Consider the following 24,055-nt stretch of genomic DNA (forward strand, 5'->3'; position numbering starts at 1 on the left):
AATACATTTCCCCAAAAAATGCGACTTATACTCCAGTGCGACTTATGTATGTTTTTTTCCTTCTTTATTATGCATTTTCGGCAGGTGCGACTTATACTCCGGAGCGACTTATACTTCGAAAAATACGGTAATCATAATGTACAGTATTTACTTTGGCGAGCGGACTTCTACGGTATCTCCTTCCAGCTGCTTCTTCGTCAAACCTTTAGCAGCTTTTCCATATTTTCCTGGATAAATGTTTGCCATTTAGATATTATTTCAACGTACTTGGCTGGCGTTATCAACCTATCCTGCTTCAGTGTGGTGCAGAGTAGTAGTGCTACCCTCCAACTGCTTCACCAAGTTAGCGAGCCACACCCTTATGTCATAGACTCAATCTCACTATGCTCTGAAGGAAATGTCCCGCTCCCTGCTACACTTCAGTCTATTTTGATCGTGCTAGGGGCGAGATAAGGATTGGTGCTTTAATGGCCCTGAATGAACTTTGCACCCAGCGACAGTTTTACACACAGGTGGAGTCCTCTCGCTCACCTGCTCGTTCAGGAAATGGCACATTGCAGTGGAACGGATAGCAACTCTTTGGAGATACTTCTCAGGTACAGTAATTTACATTATGTCTGTGTATATCGTTTCTAAAAAGCTATTTTCCAGCACTGGCATTTCTAGAGTGGAGGAATCAATATGTTCACACAGTTGTTTTCACTCACAGATTAATTGTTTTGGTTAATAAGCAGAGTTTTCCTCTTTTTATCTTTCAGGATTTTAATAACATGGACATTAATTATTGCATCTGGCTAATGCTGTGCACATCTGGAGGTCAGTATTGCATGACGGGAAAAATATTAAATGGTTTTTACAGTGTTGTCATTTATAAACTATTTTGGCAAAGCTAGTTTTTGCTCCTTTCTGCATCCGTGGTTTGTAGTTATTTTAGGATTCAGTCATCCATCCATCCAAAAATATCCATTAAGCTTTTAATGAAAAACTACAGCAGTGCCTCGATTTTTCATTATCTGTTCCAATAAGTTCCCATAAAAAAATCATGTAAATCCAATATAGGACACCCAAAAATATCATCACAAAACAATTTTTATAGACAATAATTATAGTTTTGCAAAAATCTGTTTTTCTACAAGTTCTCTTTTGAAATTAATAGTGAGTCACCAATGCATGGGAGTCTTTGTTTGGACACTCGATTGTGCTAGTGAACTAGTACAATGTTCAGCTGTACAATTATAATTGGTACTGTATACGAAAAATAAGGCAAACTTTGATGGGCGTATGAAAACGGAGGTATACTTTCATAAAGAAAAGCAAATGTAACTGCTGTCACTGTTCATAAGTAAAATGATGTTAATGGTATACATTGGAAATTATAACCTCAAAGACAAAAGACTGAGTGGGTTGAAAGCATAAAGATCCACATTTTCAACTGAAAAATCAATGAATGCTCATTTTAATATTTCTTAATTTCAAACCCAATATATAGATAAAAAAATAGCCTACATGTCTGCTTTGTGCTATTAGCATCAACATTGCTCCTGTTTGCTGTTTTCTTTCCCCTTTTTTTATTTTGTTATACATTGTTATACATTTGACAATGTGTTTGTAAGGAACATAACTAAAACATTTTGATTAGACTTTCATGAAATGTCAGTAATGACATCAGGAACAAGGGATTTCATTTTAAGCGTGATCCGGAACATTTCTAAAATGTCACTTTAAGTTACACCGCTCGCATTTTCTGTGTGTTTATATGACATCGGCCCTGCATCCACCCACAGAGACAAAGACAGTTGATGACTGACAAGAGGATTCACTCTGTTTGATTGATTCCACAAAGAGTGAACCCTCTTAGACTTAGACAAACTTTATTGATCCACAAGGGAAAGTGTTCCACACAGTAGTTCAGTTACATAGGATGGAAAGGATAGGGATGGAAAGGATCGTGCACACAGCAGCACAAAAAGAGGGCGAAAACAAAAAGGTATAAAGTAGACTAAAAATGTACCATAGTAGCAATAATATAAAATATAACATATATGTAATATTTACATATTATAAATACAGTATATAATATATACTGATATATTATATATACTCTTGCAGCTGTTTGGTAGGGTAAAACAAACAAAATGGCAATTTCATTTATCCTTTGAATAATTACCTCCACCAGGAGGTTATATATTTACTGGGGTTTATTAGTTAGCAATATAAAGTTAAAAAAACAATGGGCAGGTTTTAAATAAACTTTAAATAACTTCATTTCTGTCCTTAAAATTCTATAGACAATACCCCATAATGACAATGTTACATTTTTTTTTAAAAACATTTAACAAATTTGTCAAAACTAAGAAATCACATGTAGATAAGTATTCAGACCCTTGCTCAATACTTTGTTGATGCACCTTTGGCAGCAATTACAGCCTCAAGTCTTTTTGAATACGATGCCATTAGCTTGGCACACCCATCTTTGGGCAGTTTCACCCATTCCTCTTTGCAGCACCTCTCAAGCTCTATCAGGTTTTCACCCAGGATGTTTCTGTAAATTGCTGCATTCATCATAGTCTAGTCAGGTAGGTGACCAAGAACTCGATGGTCCCTCCGTCAGAGCTACAGCATTCCTCTGTGGAGAGAGGAGAACCTTCCAGAAGGACAACAATCTGTGCAGCAATCCACTAATCAGGCCTGTATGGTAGAGTGGCCAGACAGAAGCCATTTTTTAGTAAAAAGTTTGCCAAAAAATGATCTGGTCTGATGATACAAAGATTGAATTATTTGGCATGAATGCCAGGTGTCATATTTGGAGGAAACCAAGGCCAATACCATTCTTACAGTGAGGCATGGTGGTGGCAGCATCATGCTGTGGGGATGGGGAGACTTGTCAAGATAGAGAGAAAGATGAATGTAGCAATGTACAAAAACATCCTGGATGAAAACCAACACTTCGCGACCGACCTGATGGAGCTTGAGTAGTGCTGCAAAGACAAATCGGCAAAGCTGCCCCAAAATAGGTCCAAGCTTGTGGCATCGTATTCAAAAGACCTGAGGCTGTAATTGCCGCCAAAGGTGCATCAACAAAGTATTGAGCAAAGGCTGGGAATACTTTTCTTTTTAATAAATTTGCCAATTTATATTGTCATTGAATTTTGAGGACAAAAATAAATGTATTGCATTTTGGAATAAGGCTGTAACATAACAAACAACATGTGGAAAAAGTGAAGCGCTGTGAATACTTTCCGGTGGCACTGTAGATTTAGTAAAAACAGGCCGCACTTTAGTCACATTGATATAGATTGTAATATAAGTCAACACCACCTTCATCAATCCTCTTGATCAATTCTCAGCCCCACCTGGTGACGTTGTGCAGCCAATTGTTACCATAATTGTTACCTTCAGTGTTGTTCTCCGCAAAGCAGAGGTGTGGACTCGAGTCACATGACTTGGACTCGAGTCAGACTCGAGTCATGAATTTGATGACTTTAGACTCGACTTGACAAAATGTAAAAAGACTTGCAACTCGACTTAGACTTTAACATCAATGACTTGTGACTTCACTTGGACTTGAGCCTTTTGAATTGACATGACTTGACATGACTTGCTACTTTCCCCAAAACCCAAAGATGAAAAAGTTATTCGGGAGCGCTCCGTATTTTTCATTGTGTACTTGTCTATCAGCGTTGCGTGTGTCAGCTGGTGTGCTGTCAGTACAACAGCCAATCAAATTAGATCTACTTTGTTTTCATCACACAGCATTCATCCAATCAAATTGCAGGACAACCAACGAAGAAGACATGTCCAAACCACACGCCAGTGAACAAAAAATGATACCTAAAATAATTTCGTTTGGGTATAAAAATTACGAGGTGGTCAACACAAAACGGTTTGCAGTATGCAACACATGCGGTTCGAAAATTACTGATGGAGAGGCAACAACTTCCAACTTCGTCCGTCATTTGAAGTTGCACAAAGAACGGTAAGTTTTGAATGTAAGATAACGTTTATTGGCTAAGTAACGTGACTTTTATTTGCTGTGTAGTTAAATCAGTGAGGCTGTAAACTCATTGCTAACGTTATAACGTTATTGCAAACACAGTAATCTGTTGCAGTTCACTACCTTATTCATACTTTTTGTTCAGTGATTTTTTTTTAAGCAGGGTTACGTTAGTCAATATATCACACGTAACGTTAGACGGCGGTCAGCAGCACCGCGTATTTTAGCCACCTAAAAAAAGACAAAAATAGTAAAATAAAGGTCAGTTAAAATGTATACTATATTATGAATATGTGTACCGTTTTAGCTAGCTTTCTGACATACTGTTGGTTGTTTACCTCAGTGGTCCCCAACCACCGGGCCGCGGCCCGCTACTGGTCCGTGGATCGATTGGTATCGGGCCGCACAAGAAATATATATATATATATTTTCTTTTTTTAATTAAATCAACATAAAAAACACAAGATACACTTACAAGTAGTGCACCAACCCAAAAAAACTCTCTCCCCCCTTTTGTTCTGGGCATTGAACATGAAGACTCTTCCTTCACTGTTCCGAGTGGCCATGAGAGTCTTGGCAGTGCCTGCCTCCAGTGCTCCAGTGGAGCGAGTTTTCAGCCATGGTGGCATCATACTACGCCCCCATCGTGCACAAATGACTGACAGACTCTTGGCTAATTTGGTCTTTTGCAAATGCAATGCAGCATAGGGCACTGACATATAAAAAGTACAACTTTTTTGTTATGTTCACGTATATGTCATGTTTTTTCAATGTTAACACTTTTGTACAAATAAGTACATTTGCACTTTATTTTTCAATGTGTTTGTTCTGTAAAGGAATGAGTTAATGTTTAAAATGACTGGTTAATAGTGCTATTATGAAGTGCAATGTCAGCACAATTTTCTTTCCTGCAATTTAAAATGCACTTGTTTTAATAAATAAATACAGCGTTTGAAAAGCATACACAATCTGTGTTAATATATTAGTCTGTGGTTAAAAGGACTTGAAAGGACTCGAAACTCAAAATGCAGGACTTAGGACTTGACTTGAGACTTTCCAGTCTTGACTTTGGACTTGACTCGGGGCTTGCCTGTCTTGACTCGGGACTTGACTCGGACTTGAGGGCAAAGACTTGAGACTTACTTGTGACTTGCAAAACAATGACTTGGTCCCACCTCTGCCGCAAAGTGACAACAGTATCGCCTGATCCAAACACAAAGATCGTTTGAGAGTCAGGGGTCACACTCAGCACAACGTTTTTCTTCAGGCACAAAAAGTAGCACTAAATGACTTTTTTCTAGGTCCAATGATCTTCACATAACACATGTAATCCAAACTGTTTGAGTTTCAGTTGTCAAATATAACAAATTAAATATTTGCAGGCCTTGAGCAAACATGCAAATGCCTCACATTCCTTTTTGTTTTGAATGATGCAAAGAATACCCAAAGGTGACCACTGATGGATGTCTGTGACTCTTTCTTCTGTTTTGCCTTTGATTCACTTTTTTATTTAATAATAATTAAAAAAAAAAGCTATATATATGTATATATTGGCTAGTCTATTGAGCTAGCAGCCAAGCCGCTGAGCACAGGCTAGACATATGTAATAAGTGTCCTTAAGTGAACAACATTGCCATACTTGCCAACCTTGAGACCTCCGATTTCGGGGGTGGGGTCGTGGTCGGGGGTGGGGCGGGGGGCGTGGTTGGGGGCGTGGTTAAGATATATACATATATATATATATATATATATATATATATATATATATATATATATATATATATATAAGAAATACTTGACTTTCAGTGAATTCTAGCTATATATATATATATATATATATATATATTTTATTACATATATATATATATATATATATATATATATATATATATATATATATATATATATATATATAAATAAATACTTGAATTTCAGTGTTCATTTATTTACACATATACACACACATAACACTCATCTACTCATTGTTGAGTTAAGGGTTGAATTGGCCATACTTGTTCTATTCTCTGTCACTATTTCAGAACACACACATTATACAAATATACATTATAAAATCAATAAGAAAACGGGAGCTCAAATTTGGGAGTCTGAATTAGGATCAGAAGTTCCTATATAAACATTGCGCACTCACGTCGCCTTTTTGTATTGATTACTGCAGCTGTGCACTGGATTCATTCACAAATACAAACTACAACTCACAAACACTTTAGAGTTAGGCTCCACCATCAGAATGTGTACTTAAACTTATAAAGATCACATGGATATTATTCAGTGAGTTGATTCACCAAAACTAACCTGTTATACAGGAGGAAAAAGCACACAGGACGTTTCAATTGTTCACAGACTGGTCGCTCTCATCAGAATGACAAGACACTTCCAGTCTGCAGGTGATAGCATTCAATTGGGAAGAAACGCCCTACTGCCCAATGTGAATACTGATAAATGTGGAATGACAGCTCCAAAAACGAATTCAAACCACAAAATAAAATAAATAAATCAACACAAAAATGTGACACATTATGGGTGGGTCACATATGCATGTACAGTAGATGGCAGTATTGTCCTGTTTAAAAGTGTCACAACATTGCTGTTTACGGCAATGTTGTTAACAGGCTGTCGACACGTCACTCAGGTCCGCATGGAGCTGGAGGGGGCGTGGCCTCCAGCTCCGCCTGAATTTCGGGAGATTTTCGGGAGAAAATTTGTCCCGGGAGGTTTTCGGGAGAGGCGCTGAATTTCGGGAGTCTCCCGGAAAATCCGGGAGAGTTGGCAAGTATGAACATTGCAGTCTAAAACATGACATTTGTCAATATAAACAAGTATCAAATAATTAAAGATATATATTATTTACACAAACAAAAAAAGCGTATTAGAGAGTGTCCAGAAACAAATGTTTCTGCAACATTCAACTCACCGCATCTACTCTTGAGCTTAACGTAATGAACTATTGTGGCCACTAGATGTCACCATAAACACTTTTCACGTTGACTTAAAGGCAGCATTAAGTGTTAGGAGGCTAAACAGACACAGAGAACAAGCCAGGAGCAAGCATGCTAATAGCTAAACTAGTCGCTAAACTAGCTTGAAACAACACTAAGAAATAAGTGCTTGGTAAAGTTTAAGAAGTGTAGATAAAGAAAAGTAAGTAGATATTAAGAACAAGTAGATTGGTAAGATTTAGAAACAGGATAATATAACAACTTTTGGTGTGACAGCATTCTCACAGTCTGTACACGTCACAGTACGAGGAGGATCGATCCACGGTGTCCACTACAAGGGTAATATCACTATATGAGCCACACGAGTGATCGATATCTCTATTTTCTCAAAACTACTTTTATGTAGTTTTTGGTAATGTTTACAGAAACAGGGCCTAATTCTCGGAGGACTTTGAGTACAGGAAGGATTCACAAGAGTAATACATAGTTAGATTCTGTTGGGTTATTCTGGAATATGGACTTTGTTTTGATCATCCATCCATCCATCCATTTTCTACCGCTTGTCCCTTACGGCAGTGGTCCCCAACCTTTTTATAACTGCGGACCGGTCAACGCTTGAAAATTTGTCCATGGACCGGGGGGGTTATTTATTTATTTTTTTGTCATAAAAGAATACAATCATGAGTGCTTACGGACTGTATCCCTGCAGACTGTATTGGTCAGTTGCTTATTCTGCCACTCCCCTGTGAGTGTTTTCTTTTGTTGTACTAAAGAATGTCATTTTTTGCGTACCACTGTTTGAGAATCACTGATACACGATATCAATATCGGGGCCGAACACCCCTAATAATTAGTCTGCTTTGTCTTGAAAAATGATTTATTCAACATTTTCAATCAAAGAAGTATTGCATTACTGTTCTTCTTCTTTCGCATTAGAAGAGGAAGGCTCCCGATGTTCTTACGTATTGTCCTCACTTGCCATATTGTCCTTGTATATTCAGTGATGGGACAGTTCCAGGTGGATCCTCTCGTTGCCACGGTTCTGACAGGCTCTGACGCACAATTCACTGCAACAGTCCAGGGAACGTGGGCAATCATGACGTGGACCGTCCAAGGTTTTCTGGTCCTCACCGTTCCCAGAAGTGGTAACATAACTTCGTCCTCCGAACAGTTTTCTGCCTCGTTCTGCTCCAGCGTGGACACCGGCTGTGTGTCGTTCACCATCCACAACACCACGCGTGCAGAGGCTGGTCCGGTCACCTGCACCGTTCAGGGAGACTATGGATTCAAGACTGTACAGCTGCAGGTACAAGGTAAATGACTCAACATCTAATGTATCATTCAGGCACAAAGAGACAGTACAGTACAGTTAGAACGCAATAATTGAATAGTAATACAAGTTCAGTTCAGTTCAGTTTCAGTTTATTTCGATACAATGTAATGCATCACATATTTCCAGTTGTTTCATTACAGCAAGTCCGAAAAGGAGTAGGAAGAAGCAGAGCTTATTTAATCCTGCCCCTTTTCATACCATAGCAATTGTATCTCATTTCCTTGTTCTCTGTAACAGAACAGTGAACAAATAAATAATAAATAATATACCATAGTAAGCAAATAAATATTAAATACCTCAATAAAATTAAAAAAAAGAAATCTTTATTACCATACGTATATTAATGTAGTCAAAGTTGAATTCGGATTATCATAAGGGCTGTCAAACCAATACAATTTTTAATGGTAATTAATTACATGTTGTCCCTTGTCAACTCGTAATTAATTGCAGAAAGATAGACGTTTGTTTATCTTAAATAAATGTACCTGAGGCAGATCTTTTTCATGTTTTTTATACGATTAACATGGGACTGGACAATTTGCATGCAGATGTTTAGGGCTTAATTGATTAGAAAAACATATTTGATTCATAATCTGTTCTATTAACAGTTTAATGAGTGTTACTTGTCACTAGTGATGGGTCCGGCAACACCGATGCATCGGCGCATGCGTCGAGCTCATAGAGCAAAACCCTGTGTCGGTGCGCGTACCACTTTTAGAAAGTCACGTGACCGATCATTGGGCTGTTTCGGTCACGTGACCGATACGCGAACTGTGTCGCACTGACGCCTCCCTCTGTGCCCTGTGAGCGGGTCTTTTCTACAGCCGGAGAAATACATCTAAAATTTAAAACGTTGGAAAAACTGTTTTTTTTAAATAAAAATGTGTAAAAAAATAAAAATAAAAATTCCCAGTCCACAAGCATCCTCATTCACAACACGTTCTCTTAGATTGCCATGTTATGATACATGTTCACATTATTTATTGACTGTATCTAAAAAAGATAAAACTATATTTTTATTTAAATGAAGATATGAAATAATCCTAAATGAAATACAATGACTTGGTTTATATTATTGTATATACTAGGTCAGGGGTCACCAACCTTTTTGAAACCAAGAGCTACTTCTTGGGTACTGATTAATGCAAAGGGCTACCAGTTTCCATCCATCCATTTTCTACCGCTTATTCCCTTTGGGGTCGCGGGGGGTGCTGGAGCCTATCTCAGCTACAATCGGGCGGAAGGCGGGGTACACCCTGGACAAGTCGCCACCTCATCGCAGGGGCTACCAGTTTGATACACACTTAAATAAATTGCCAGAAATAGCCAATTTTCTCAATTTACCTTTAACTCAATGTTATTATTAATAATTAATTATATTTATCTTTGTGGAAACACTGATCATCTTAATGATTTCTCACAATAAATATATATAGAAACAGATAAATATCAATATGCAACACTTTATTTTTATATTTTCTCTCAGTGCACATTTTTCAAATTGAACATTTTCAAATGATCACTTCTAAGACAGTCTTGTGAAATCACAATATCCCATTTTAACTAGCTAGCCACTAACATTTTTTTAACAAATCATGAATTACTTTGCACCATGTTTGTACAAATAATAACTCATGTAAAATACAAAAGTCAACTCTCAAATTTTTAAATAAATCATGTCACACTTTGAACTGGACACCAAATCTGTTATCTGTTTCTTTGTCAGTTAGTGAAGACCAAGTCTTTAAAATATTTTCTTGGATTTTCAAATTCTATTTGAGTTTTGTCTCTCTTAGAATTAAAAATGTCGAGCAAAGCGAGACCAGCTTGCTAGTAAATAAATAAAATTTAAAAAATAGAGGCAGCTCACTGGTAAGTGCTGCTATTTGAGCTATTTTTAGAACAGACCAGCGGGCGACTCATCTGGTCCTTACGGGCGACCTGGTGCCCGCGGGCACCGCGTTGGTGACCCCTGTACTAGGTCATAAAATCTGTGTCAGTTGAGTCGGTCCATAGGTTGCCTGTAGGGATTTGTAATGTCCAGCAGATGTCAGTATTTAGTGACACAGTATCGACACAGTATCAATACAGTTTTGCAATGTGTCGAAACGCTTCATAACGCCTCATCAACCCATCACTACTTGTCACGTATTGGTGGTGACGAACCCCAAGATGCAGAGACGGCAGGCTGAATGTAAGGAAACATGATTTAATGTCCAAAAGAAAACGCAGGAAAACAGGAATCAGGAACCAGCAAACAGGAAAACTGGAAACAGCTAACAGGAAACCAAGAAACAAGGAGCTAGGAGACAGCAAATTGCAAATAGCTATCAGGAACCAGCAAACAATACTCTACCGCTGACTGGAGGGCGAGGCAGGTATAAAATAGTGGCCTGATAGGCAATTGCCACCAGGTGTGCCAGACTGCCAATCAGGTACAGGTGAGGGAAACAAGCGCTCAGGGAGACGTGCAGGAAAAGGAATCAAAATAAGAACGCTGCCAGGAAATACAACACAAACAGAGGAAAAACTCAAACACAACCAAACTGTCAGTGAGAAGCCTGACATTACTAATTAACATTGATAACATGTGGGTGTCCGGAACTTTAATTGTGGACAGAGTTTACGCACGGCCGTTGCAATGGAGCAAACATAAGAGATCAGTGATCAGTAGAGGTTTTAATTTTTTTAATGTTTTTTATTAATGCACATATGTTTAGAGTGCAATTTCAATGTTTATGATGCGCATTTATTGCAAGAAAGAATGAATGTTCTGGCAAACAGAATAAATGTTTATTTTAACTTTTTTACCTAACATTGAGGTTATAAAATGTGTTTTTACTCGATTAATCGAACAAACTGATCAATATCAATTACTAAAATAATTGGTAGCTGCACTACCACAAATGTTTGTTTATTAATCATTATGCTTTTTTAAACTACTCAAAACAAAATGGACAAAAAAAAAAAGCTCGTATGGGCACGTGCATGGAACTGTGCTGGTCCCGAGACCACTTTTTACAGTGATAGTCAGGAAAATATGAAACGAGTATTGTCACAATAGCAGAATTTCAGTCGTCGATACCTATGAATATTCCACGATGAAAATAAGAACGAATAGCATGTACTTTTAAATTCACTTTTTTTTCTCTCAAAAAGTCAAGTATTTAAGATCACTGTGCTTCAACATCATTTTGCACAACTTTCAGCTGCCAAGAGGTAACAGTACATTTAAAAAAAGAACAGCAGCGCTCTATAACTTCCTAGTATACTGTATCAAAACAAACAATTCTGTGCTTATGAATATGATCATAAATAACCATAGTCAACTATTTTAAATTTTAAGAAGTACAGCAGTGGCGTGGAACCTTTAAAGCACAATAAAAAAACAATATTGTTCTTAATATTCTTTCAATATACTGGTAGTGTGACATCATCATGTCATTTGTAATGAAATAGGCCAAATAAACACTAAAACATATATTGAAATATCTTTTTGGGTTTGCTTTTTGTTATTGGTATCAACATTTCCGCCCTTCCTCATTTTTCTAGTGCTTTTTTGCTCAATTTTTAAATTTAATTTCTACCAACTACTGCAGGACCATAAAAAAAGAGGTTCGTTCAGCAAATGGCCCCCAGGCCACACTTTGCCTTCCTGGTGAACTAAGTAATTCAGGTGTGGTGTTCAGAGTTTTGCCAAACAACAGAAGAGTGTCTCCAAGCTGGGTTTTCTTAGCATTTATGGAAGTGATAAACGTTGGGTTGCACTCTTCTGGAGGTTATCTGCACGCTGTGGTAATGCACACTCCCTGGGCTTGTGGTGGCGGATCTCTGCTCTCATTGGCGTAGCGAATAGTTTTGTTACTGCTTGTATTTGATTACTTAATAAAAGTATGACATAAGATACGCCTCTCTTTCCCTTTTAATATGTACCTCTACTCGCTAAATATAATGATTAGGTGGATAAAGTTATTATGACCCGGTCTAGGGGAACCGAGGCACAACATAAAAGACAGAAAAACTGGCAATTGAAAATAAACAAATGTTTATTTTTTACATAAGAGAGAAGGCACACAGGCCATAAACACAAACAAAACAAAACACAGTCACATAGGTGAGCTGAACTTCAGGGTAAACTAAGGCCAAAATAACAAACAAAACATCCTACCACTCAACCAGTCCCTGCCCTGGGAGGAAAAATAACAAAAATACAAGCTTCTAAACTCACTATTTGACAGAAAAACAGGATAAAAAGGTGGAAAAGAAGATGGCAGTTTACCCCTACTGCTCCTTCTAAGACAGTGGTTCTTAACCTTTTAGGAGGTACCGAACCCCACCAGTTTCATATGCTTATTCACCGAACCCTTCTTTAGTGAAAAATAAAATATATTTTTTCTTAATTTAATCTTAATTTATAAATATTAATCATGAAATTATGTTATTATATTAAAGAAAAACTAATAAAGATATATTTTACAAACAGAAAGTTACAGGAATGTACACATGATCTCATGTTTGCATCTCATTGTGCAACATGTGAATGTTTAAGTGGGAACTAAATGCAATATCTGAAAGGGCTACAAATTATTTCCAAAGGAGGACCCCCACCCAGACATACAAAACTAGTACACAGCTCCTGAAAAAACAATATGTTTTGTTATTGTTATTGTAAGTGGGCCTAAACACTTATATTAGAAAATAATCTCATGGAAATGACTGCTGTCATTTGATTATAATAATAAAACATTTAACTTGTTATTTAGTCAGGTTTGGGACAGGTGTGCTGCTGGAGTGGCCACAGTGCATTTGCACGTCTGACGTCGCTCACATGTGCTCCACTGAATGCTCAAGGAGTTTTTGCGTTTGCTCACGCATATGGAAAATTAGAGGGAACATTGTTTGGGGGTATCCATAATACGCTGATAGGGAAAAGTTGTTATTTACAAGATGAGTCGGGTGTGTCTTGACCTCCGTGGTGGAGGCTTCGCCGAACCCCTGAGGCCGACTCACCGAACCCCTAGGGTTCGATCGAACCCAGGTTAAGAACCACTGGTCTAAGATGACTTCTAATTACAAAACAAAGAGTGAACAATGTGCAAACTAAAAATAATGCTGTAACACAGCAAGAACACACTGCTATCAGACGGATCACAACTAAGGTCTCTAACCCAGCGTTTCCCACGAGAGAACGCGTGAGCAGACACACTGCTCAGTATCAACTCTGCCGAGCGGCTGAAGCGAAGGCCTCTTAAAGGGGATGTGATCATCAGTCCAATCAGATGCAGGTGCGCTGGGCGGATGGGTGGTGGCTGGAGGCGGGTCCTAGAGAGGGGGAAAGATCCTTGCAGAGTCAAGAAGTCACACTCTATACAAAAAGTAATGACCACACATCAAATACAAACATAACGGCCGGGGGCCGTAACAAAGTGCATCACAAATCATTTTTTCTACATCTTATTCTCTGGCAAAGCAGGCGCATATGAGGTGTGTTGTGAAGCGGAGTTTCGAAGTTTTGATACTTTTGACAACTTCATATGAAACCAGAATGATAATAGAATAAATACAATTATATAGAAAATACGGATGCATGTTGTTAGTAAGGTGAATCAGGTCAAAAATATTCTTAGCCACACTTATCATCTTTCCCTTTGTTTTAGAGAGCGGAACAGTTCAGATCAAGGAAGGGAACATGACAGTAGTCCAGGACCAGGAGGTTGAGATCCACTGCGAGACATCAGCTTGGTTCCCGATACCTGAGATCAGATGGACCCTAAATGGTGACACAGTGGACAGTGGTCCAACAAACAGCACAAACGTGACCCACGGAGATTCCTTCAATTCCTCCAGTGTACTGAAGTTCCAAGCTGTCAAAGATTCTACATTGGTGTGTTGGGCAACACTACAGACGCTCACAAACCCACTAGCCAGCTCTGTCCATGTTTTGGTTGGTAAGAAATGAATTAATTTAACTTTATCACTGTGTTGTAGTACTTTAGACTTGTCTTATACTCTAAACTTATTTATCAGCTGCCACGGCTAAAACTGTGACACCCAAAAATATGAAAACAAAACACATATTATAGAAGATAATTATAGTTTTACATGCAGACAGCAATTTGAAATACATATACATGATGAAAGAAATGTATAAATAAACATTTAACATCACTTTTATTGTCATGGACCGACTGGCTGCTGAAGCTAGCTCTCCAATGAGCTAAACATTCTCAATAATGTTGAAGGTTTTCAGCAATTTACTGAGGATTATGTGAAACTGAAACAACACAACAATAATAGCTAATCGCGTTGGAACAAACACTTGTCAGCATATTAGTCCAACGCCAATGACGATAACGTAGGCTGACCATACATCCTCTTTTCCCCGGACATGTCCTCTTTTGCGGGGGTATCCGGGGTGTCCGGGCGGGGTTTCTTAAATGCCTCAAATGTCCGGCATTTTGAGTAAGGTTGCGTGTATTTTCAATGTACGTCCAGGGTTAAGTTAAGGGGTTAAATAAAACAAACTGTGAAGGTGCGCGCACGCAGAGACATTTGTGAGGGAGGGACAGAGACAGAAAGCGAGAGAGCTAGTGAGTGGAGAAACAGACATGAAAACAAGAAATGCCGAAACGTAAATGCAACTTCACGGATGATATGTGGAAAAAGTATTCGTGTTTTCGTCCTGGCCGTGACACATGGGAAGCAGAATGCACTGTGTGCAAAGCAGGAACGTATGTATCTGTGGCAAATAAAGGGGCCAAAGATCTACAAGCCCATATCGACACAAAGCACAAAACAGCTGTGCAGGGCGAGAGCTTGTCTGCTAAATTAACAGAGTACTTTTGTGCGACCTGGAAAAGGAGAAGACATTGTAAACGCAGCAGAGGACGTTTTAGCATTCCACACAGTTACAGAATATAAGTGTGACTTATTTTGTTATACTGTCAAGCAGTGTTGGTGTTACCGCACTTTTTGTGTCTTTTTAAGCATTGAAATCAAAAAGGACTTTTTTTCTTATTTTTACCTACCGCCCGGCTTGCTTGTTTTTTTATTGTCTCGATTATTGCTTTCCGCCAGTGTTTTGTTTTGTTTATATTTGCCGGGTCACATTTCCGTCCCCGTTTATTGCGTTTTTATTGGTCGTAAATTTTGATTGGCCGAAAGTTTTGTCAATGACAAACACTTCCTCAGTTTGCACTGGGACAAGTTTAGCGCGAGGTGCTGTCAAAAGAAAGACTTGATGGTAAATACTAAGGTGAGTGTAAAGTTAACCTTTTTAACTTCATCCTGTGCCAAGTTTCCAGTAAATGACTTGTTTTAGTCTTTGTGAGTCCATGGAAACTTCACTTTTATCTCCCGCTGGATCCACATTGTTCCAGGATGGAGACAGGCTAGCTGTTAGCTTCAAGCTAACTTGCACCAGATCAGACTCCTCCACCCCAAAAACATACTTTTAAAAATTGGTTTTCCATCCATCCATCCATTTTCTACTTCTTTTTTTATTATTTTTTTTAATGAATGTTTAATTTAATTTAATTTAAGTAATGTTTATGACAACCTTTTTCCAAAACACAATATAGAATGTGAGATATAACAGGATAATGCATCCATTTATCATTTGTTTTCAAAACGCTTACAAAAAAGTGGGACCCCAAAACTTTACTGAGGTACCCCATTTTTATGACTTGATGGAGTCCCTGGGACCCCATTTTGAAAATTCCTAGCGCCAACATAATATATTGTTTATAAAGCAAGTTCGAGTATCATTGGCAAATTTTCACCTAGTCCCGGCCTTGGCGTGCTGCCCGCCTTGGCACGTATGTATGTGTCCTCTTTTTGCAATTTCAGAATATGGTCAGCCTAGATAACATGACCACATAGCGATAGCGCGTGTAAAGTATGCATGAAAACAGACACCAAATACAGTGAAAAGTGAGAGTGAAGGACTAGAGGGCAGTGGGAGCGATTCAGATAGGGAAGATGCTGTGAGAGGCGGGTGGGACCTGATATTCAGCTGGGAATGACTAAAACAGTAAATAAACACAAGACATATATAACTATTAGCCACAACACAACCAGGTTTATATTTAATATGCCACAAATTAATCCCGCATAACAAACACCTCCCCCCTACCGTCCATATAACCCGCCAATACAACTCAAACACCTGCACAACACACTCAATCCCACAGCCCAAAGTACCGTTCACCTTCCCAAAGTTCATACAGCACATATATTTTCCCAAAGTCCCCAAAGTTACGTACGTGACATGCACATAGCGGCACGCACGTACGGGCAAGCGATCAAATGTTTGGAAGCCGCAGCTGCATGCGTACTGACGGTACCGCGTCTGCGCATCCAACTCAAAGTCCTCCTGGTAAGAGTCTCTGTTGTCCCAGTTCTCTACAGGCCAATGGTAAAGCTTGACTGTCATCTTCCGGGAATGTAAACAATGAAACACCGGCTGTGTTTGTGTTGCTGCAGTCGGCCGCAATACACCGCTTCCCTTCTACAGCTTTCTTCTTTGCTGTCTCCATTGTTCATTGAACAAATTGCAAAAGATTCACCAACACAGATGTCCAGAATACTGTGAAATTTTGCGATGAAAACAGACGACTTAATAGCTGGCCACCATGCTGTCCCAAAATGTCCTCTACAATCCGTATGTGACAGTTAAGTACATTTAAAGGGACCTATGATTAAATTCGCCTTTTCTGACTTATGCATATTGTTACAAAGTTGGAAACTCGTGTTAAACAATGTCAACGTATCAAATCATAAAGTTGATGAATTTAGGTGTGAGCTTGCGTACAGTTATGGATGCCTCTTTTCACGGGGTTCTGCAGTGGTTACGAGATGAAGTCAAGGTGAACTAGATGTCCTTATCTGGACATTAAAGGGGTCAAATCATGATATATTTATACATTTAAAACATTTCCTTATGGTCTACATAACATGTAATGGTGGTTCTTTGTTTAACATTTTGCATAGATTATGTTTTTACAAAGCATCTTCATACCAGTTTCTGACCGATTTTTTTAGAATGCACCATTTTGTGGGCAGTCATATTAACCGTATTTTTCTAACTATAAGTCACAGTTTTTTTCATAGTTTGGCCGGGCTCCAGTGCGACTTATATATGTTTTTTTTCCTTCTTTATTATGCATTTTCGGCAGGTGCGACTTATACTCCGGTGCGACTTATACTCCGAAAAATACGGTAAGTGCCTTGGCTTCGACTGCGTCTTCGCTCCGTCACCCATGTTGTAGTTTTTAGCTCTTCGATATCGAGCCAAATGACAGATATAAGTTAGATCTATATGCTACTTTGTATTAGAAATGGCAAATGCGGAGAATGGGAGCCAGTCTGCCGCGCAGCAAGAGCATAGAAAAAAAATGAACTTGTTGACTACACCGTCTGACTTAAATGGTGGACTTGCGCAACACTCTTCGGGTACATTTCTACCATGTATGGAGATTTCAGCTGATGTCATACAAGTTGTGCACATTCCAATTAGCTCGTTTGGAAATAGAGGAAGGCAAGATTGTTTTATAAATATATTCAGATTTCCTCCATTTGTGTGGACTTATAGGGAACCCAAATTCACCAAAATATGTTGGTTTTGCATAATAGGTCGGTCCATGCATGCGCGAGGACTACATCACTTCATTACTAAAAATATTTGTAATATTCATAAGCACAGTGATTACAAATTGTGTCAGGATTTGGTGATCGTTGCTTGTAGCGTTACCCCCAAGGAAGTGGAAATACCAGACGGAGTGCAGGTAAAAGTATATTTATTGGCAACAGGGAGGTGCACAGGAACTAACTAGTATAATGATCCAGCACAGCAGGAGGGACCCAGGTGGAACTAAATAGAACTAATTAATGAGAACCAGGTGTGCTGGTAAGACATGAAACAGAAAGTAAAGGTGCTTCAAAACCCAGAGACCAAACAGGAAATACTGACAAAACAAGAGCACCAAGACCGGAAATTATTCAAAAACACAGGAAGTAGAAACGAGAAATCGGAGCACAGGACAGGAATTAAAACGCCAAACACAGGGAAACACAAACAAGACCAAACTGTCAGTAGCAAGGACTGACAGTAGCACCCCTTCCTATGACGGATACCAGATGTTTTAAGTTAAAACCAAGGGGGGGTGGAGGGAGGAATGGCGGAGGGTCGCCAAACTGCGCCCTCGCCTCAAAGGGCCGGCCAACAGTCCAGGCCATGTGTCCCCGCAGCCAGCGGGAAAGAGTCAGATATCCGGGGCGGGTGGAACACGAGAAGGGGAGCACGAGAAGCGCAGGATGAACGCCCCAGTAGCAGCAGAGGTCCATTCCCAGGTGCCAGGCGCTGCTGCTGTTGGCGCAGAAGATGTCCATCGATCGAGGAGGAAGATAAATGCCAGACGGACGCTTCTGCAGCAGGCAAGGACGAAAAGCGCCCCACAGGCGCTTCTGCAGCAGACCCACTGGAGTTGCGGATGGCGGCTGCGGCAGACCCACTGGAGACGAGGATGGCAACGACTGCGGCAGACCCACTGGAGAGGATGGCGGCGACTGCAGACCCGCTGGAGAGGATAGTTGCGTCTGCAGACCCACTGGAGAGGATTGTTGCGTCTGCAGACCCACTGGAGAGGATGGCGGCAAATGTAGCAGACCCACTGGAGAGGATGGCGGCAACTGTGGCAGACCCACTGGAGCGGATGGCTGTGTCTGCAGAACCACTGGAGAGAATGGCGGCGAATGCAACACCCCCACTAGAGAGGATGACAGCGATTGCGGCAGACCCACCGGAGCGGATAGCGGCAACTGCAGACCCACTGGAGAGGATGGCGGCATCTCTAGGACAAGACGGAACTGTGTCTGCATTTTGGATGAACTCAATGGAGCAGAAGGGAGTACTGGTAGAGACGTTGTTGAGGTCATCCCTACATGGAGACATGGTAGCATCGTGGATGACCTCACCGAAGCAGGAAGGTTCGCTGGTAGCGACTTCGCTGAAGAGGTCATCCAAGCAGGGAGGCATGGAAGCGGGGTCGTGGATAACCTCACTGGAGCAGGAAGTTGCTGTGCCTCCTCAGCTTCACAGCTACTCATAGCCCTCCCCAGGAATGGATCCCAGACGTCCCCAGAGAGGGACCAAGACAGGAATTGATTCAAAAACACAGGAAGTAGAAACTATAAATAAGAGCACTGGACAGGAAATAAAATGACAAACACAGGAAAACACAAACATGACCAAATTGTCACTAGCAAGCCTAACAAATTGGAGGCAGCCACCACAGTTGACATACTACAATCACAAGTCACAATTTCTCCATAATTTTTGGTCAAAAGCTAATGAGGACTTCGGTAAAATGAAGATAATTTTACGTTTTTTGCGCTGGCTAAATCGTATGAGACAGCCTGCTGGTCACTAATTACTGCATGAGTGTAATGTATACAGTAGAGTGCATCAAATACAACCGCAAAATTATCCATCCATCCATCCATTTTCTACCGCTTATTCCCTTTTGGGGTCGCGGGGGGCGCTGGAGCCTATCTCAGCTACAATCGGGCGGAAGGCGGGGTACACCCTGGACAAGTCGCCACCTCATCGCAGGGCCAACACAGATAGACAAATTATATTTTGACAAAATAAAAGCATGGTTTATTGTAAGTTTATGAGCTGGAGTATGTTTAAAACTATATTCTGACTAATTATTATGGTTTATTGTGTCAGCAAAACTAATGTCAGAACGACCGCAATGCACACGACCTTGGTAGCAAACACGGACGGTTCCTGTTGTTTAGTTGGCCATACTCTCCTTAAACACGACTCTGAACAATAAAACACACAAAACTACACCGGGGCATAACATTTACCTATAATAATGACTTTTTTTGGTGACGACAGAGTTTTTTCTTGAATTCAATTGTGTTTCTCAAAGTGCTTGCACTCCCAAATTTATTTTGCCATCGTACGCAATCTAAAAAGCACAGAGAATGAGTCACCAAAATCTGGGATTCTTTGTATGGAGCACTCGATTCCGCAAAATGATATGCGGGCAAACAGAATACAGGGATCCCTCATTTATTGCCGTTAATTGGTTGCCTGACCATGGTGATGATATTACGCAAAGTTGGAATTAGAAACGGAATAAATTTAATAAATGGAGCATAAAAAAACCTTTCCAATTACAGTTTCTAACATTATGAAAGCCCTCTAGACACAAATAACCCGCATATAGTCACATTTACACTCCTTTAATTCAATATAGTAAGGCTGAGCCAATCAGTGGCCAGTATACTGAACAGCGTGCTCTGATTGGTTTGGTCTACTATACCATACCATACCATACCATACCATACCATACCATACTATCCCAACCCTCTAGTGTTTTTTTTTCCTTAAAGGCCTACTGAAATGTGATGTTCTTAATCAAACGAGGATAGCAGGTCCATTCTATGTGTCATACTTGATCATTTCGCGATATTGCCATATTTTTGCTGAAAGGATTTGGTAGAGAACATCGACGATAAAGTTCGCAACTTTTGGTCGCTGATAAAAAAGCCTTGCCTGTACCGGAAGTAGCAGACGAGTAGCGTGACGTCACAGGTTGTGGAGCTCCTCACATCTGCACATTGTTTACAATCATGGCCACCAGCAGCGAGAGCGATTCGGACCGAGAAAGCGACGATTTCCCCATTAATTTGAGCGAGGATGAAAGATTCGTGGATGAGGAAAGTGAGAGTGAAGGACTAGAGGGCAGTGGGAGCGATTCAGATAGGGAAGATGCTGTGAGAGGCGGGTGGGACCTGATATTCAGCTGGGAATGACTAAAACAGTAAATAAACACAAGACATATATAACTATTAGCCGCAACACAACCAGGTTTATATTTAATATGCCACAAATTAATCCCGCATAACAAACACCTCCCCCCTCCCGTCCATATAACCCGCCAATACAACTCAAACACCTGCACAACACACTCAATCCCACAGCCCAAAGTACCGTTCACCTCCCCAAAGTTCATACAGCACATATATTTCCCCAAAGTCCCCAAAGTTACGTACGTGACATGCACATAGCGGCACGCACGTACGGGCAAGCGATCAAATGTTTGGAAGCCGCAGCTGCATGCGTACTGACGGTACCGCGTCTGCGCATCCAACTCAAAGTCCTCCTGGTAAGAGTCTCTGTTGTCCCAGTTCTCTACAGGCCAATGGTAAAGCTTGACTGTCATCTTCCGGGAATGTAAACAATGAAACACCGGCTGTGTTTGTGTTGCTGCAGTCGGCCGCAATACACCGCTTCCCTCCTACAGCTTTCTTCTTTGCTGTCTCCATTGTTCATTGAACAAATTGCAAAAGATTCACCAACACAGATGTCCAGAATACTGTGAAATTTTGCGATGAAAACAGACGACTTAATAGCTGGCCACAATGCTGTCCCAAAATGTCCTCTACAATCCGTGACGTCACGCGCTGACTTCATCATACCGAGACGTTTTCAGCAGGATATTTCGCGCAAAATTTAAAATTGCACTTTAGTAAGCAACACATGCCGTATTGGCATGTGTTGCAATGTTAAGATTTCATCATTGATATATAAACTATCAGACTGCGTGGTCGGTAGTAGTGGGTTTCAGTAGGCCTTTAAATAGACCCTATTATGCAAAACCAACTCACCATGCTGCACTTACCCGACTAACTATTTATTAATTTTTAAAATTGTTTTATATCTCTATAACTCAATGCCATCATTGTTACTGTCAGTTGTAGTTTTTAATCGTAACAAGCCACCTTAGTTGGTGAAAAAATCTTGTTGGACAATCCCAATGGATACTTTGGCTCCTGAGGAGGGTGAGACGATCGTTATATTCATTTTTACGTGTGCTGTTGTATAAACTGAATCTTACAAAAATCGAGGTACTATTTTACAGTAGTTCAAATCCAAACCACACACTGCAAGGTTTCTCCTTCCAAGTATGCCACACCTCTATGCATTTCTGAAAGGATTCTTCTGGGATGATCCGCAGCTTTGTCGTCATGGCCATCTTGATATCGTCTACTTTTCTCCAGCTCCAGGAACTCTGGAAATTATTGCGAAACAGCGACGAATTGTCCTGCCAAAACGCCCACCTCTTTTTGTGGATTGAACAAAAAGTCCGACGACAGTCCCGGAATTTTTGTATGAATATACATTTTTGTTTCATCAACTAACTGTAATTATGTCATTTTCATCTACAACAGTACCCAAGCCTCCAGACAGGACTGTGCTGATCGCTGTGGTTTGCTCCTTTGGAGGTTTGGCTCTGCTAGCTTTACTGATCCTTGGGATCATGTTTTGCTACAAACGCAGGAAAGAGAAAGGTATTTTTCCCAATATCATATTGTTTTTTGTTTGCAAAATATTTGCAAGCTGCAAAATTTTGGCAGCTGCTTTGCACAGTTGTTGGATTGGATAAAACTGTACAGGCGGTCTTGGATTTATGACGTTTCGTGTCACAATGTTTTGTGGTTACCAACGGACTCCCGTACATAAATTGAAAATGTATATGCGGTACTTTTATGGGTACCAACAGAATTTCATGGGTACTGCCGCATACCAATTCATGTAAAATCAAACGGTACAATATTCCGATTCTACCCCTCGCTAATATCACAATTTTCCATGCCAACAGAGTAAGCTTGCCTGATTGAAAGTGCCCAAAAGCAAGGCTGCCCTTTTCCAAATGTGTCAGATCGATGTTAATTTGGATATGCCATATACATGCTACTAATTAGGATTAGCAATTTTACATGGCGATTTGTTTTGGTAGTAAAAACTACAACTAAGATGCACGTTACAGTCAAACAGTTGGCGTGTAATAAGTACAATACTTACAGTATAAACACATTATAGGATTCAACAAAAGACAAGACTGGCACAGACTACTTCCTGACTACTTCTGAGACTCAGGCGTGTAAGAAAACAAGATGTAGCCCCTGGACATCATAGTTATCATTATCAGCTCACTGTTAAATGTTATTTAGACACTTTTTTAGACATATTTTTTAAATACATTTTATTACCACGTGAACACACACAAAAGTACCAAAACTTGGTAGGTTTGATCAGAGGTAGTGATTCAAAGGTACAGGGACTTGGTATTGTGTCGGTTCAAATTTGAAAATTACTCGACCCTACTCTTTAACAAACAAAAACTAAAAAGCGAAGTGAAGTTAGTCAAAAAAGATTAGTTTGTTACGTGCTCAGTCCAAGCGGCTCAAACGCTGCAAGGATAAAGGTATCTTTACTATGAAATAGACAGTGATCACTAAGCAGCGTAGTGGTCTCTTTGTTGAGACTTTCAATTACCGTTTTATTTAATTATTGTATTTGATCTTGTTATTTCTGTATTGTATATGTTCTTCATGTTTTCTATGGACAGTGTAGCTAAAATAAGTGTTAATTTAGGTATAATTTCTGACTGACACTAAAACTCGACTTCATCAAAGTTCGGGACCAGGACTCGTCCTTCACCCCAGGACCACCTGTTCTGTCATCAAATAGTGTTTCCTAACTAATGCAGATATACATCTAACACTCTTAACTTCTATGACGTACTGTAGTAGTCACAATGTCATGTTCACATTGTCAGGCGACAAATAACATTGTCATCTCTTGACAGAATCCAACTACCAAGACGAGATGACGTAAGGAGACACTCTACATGAAGTACTCGCTGAAAGTTATACTTATATCTGTGATAACTATATTGAAACTCCTTCCAT

The 24,055-nt window shown here is 39.9% G+C and overlaps 1 protein-coding gene across 1 annotated transcript in view; it reads left to right on the forward strand.

The window, feature by feature from the left end:
- The first annotated feature begins 542 nt into the window (after positions 1-542).
- The window catches only part of igsf5a (immunoglobulin superfamily, member 5a), a 29,528-nt gene continuing 6,015 nt past the window's right edge, over positions 543-24,055 (forward strand). Inside the window, exons 1-6 of the mRNA XM_061961709.1 lie at positions 543-596; positions 759-816; positions 7,953-8,264; positions 13,942-14,232; positions 22,532-22,651; positions 23,953-23,977. Of these exons, the coding sequence (XP_061817693.1) occupies positions 771-816; positions 7,953-8,264; positions 13,942-14,232; positions 22,532-22,651; positions 23,953-23,977 (794 nt within the window). The 5' untranslated portion in view covers positions 543-596; positions 759-770. The remainder of the gene's footprint in view (positions 597-758; positions 817-7,952; positions 8,265-13,941; positions 14,233-22,531; positions 22,652-23,952; positions 23,978-24,055) is intronic.

This window comes from Nerophis lumbriciformis, linkage group LG09, assembly GCF_033978685.3.
Source record: "Nerophis lumbriciformis linkage group LG09, RoL_Nlum_v2.1, whole genome shotgun sequence".
Taxonomy (NCBI): domain Eukaryota; kingdom Metazoa; phylum Chordata; class Actinopteri; order Syngnathiformes; family Syngnathidae; genus Nerophis; species Nerophis lumbriciformis.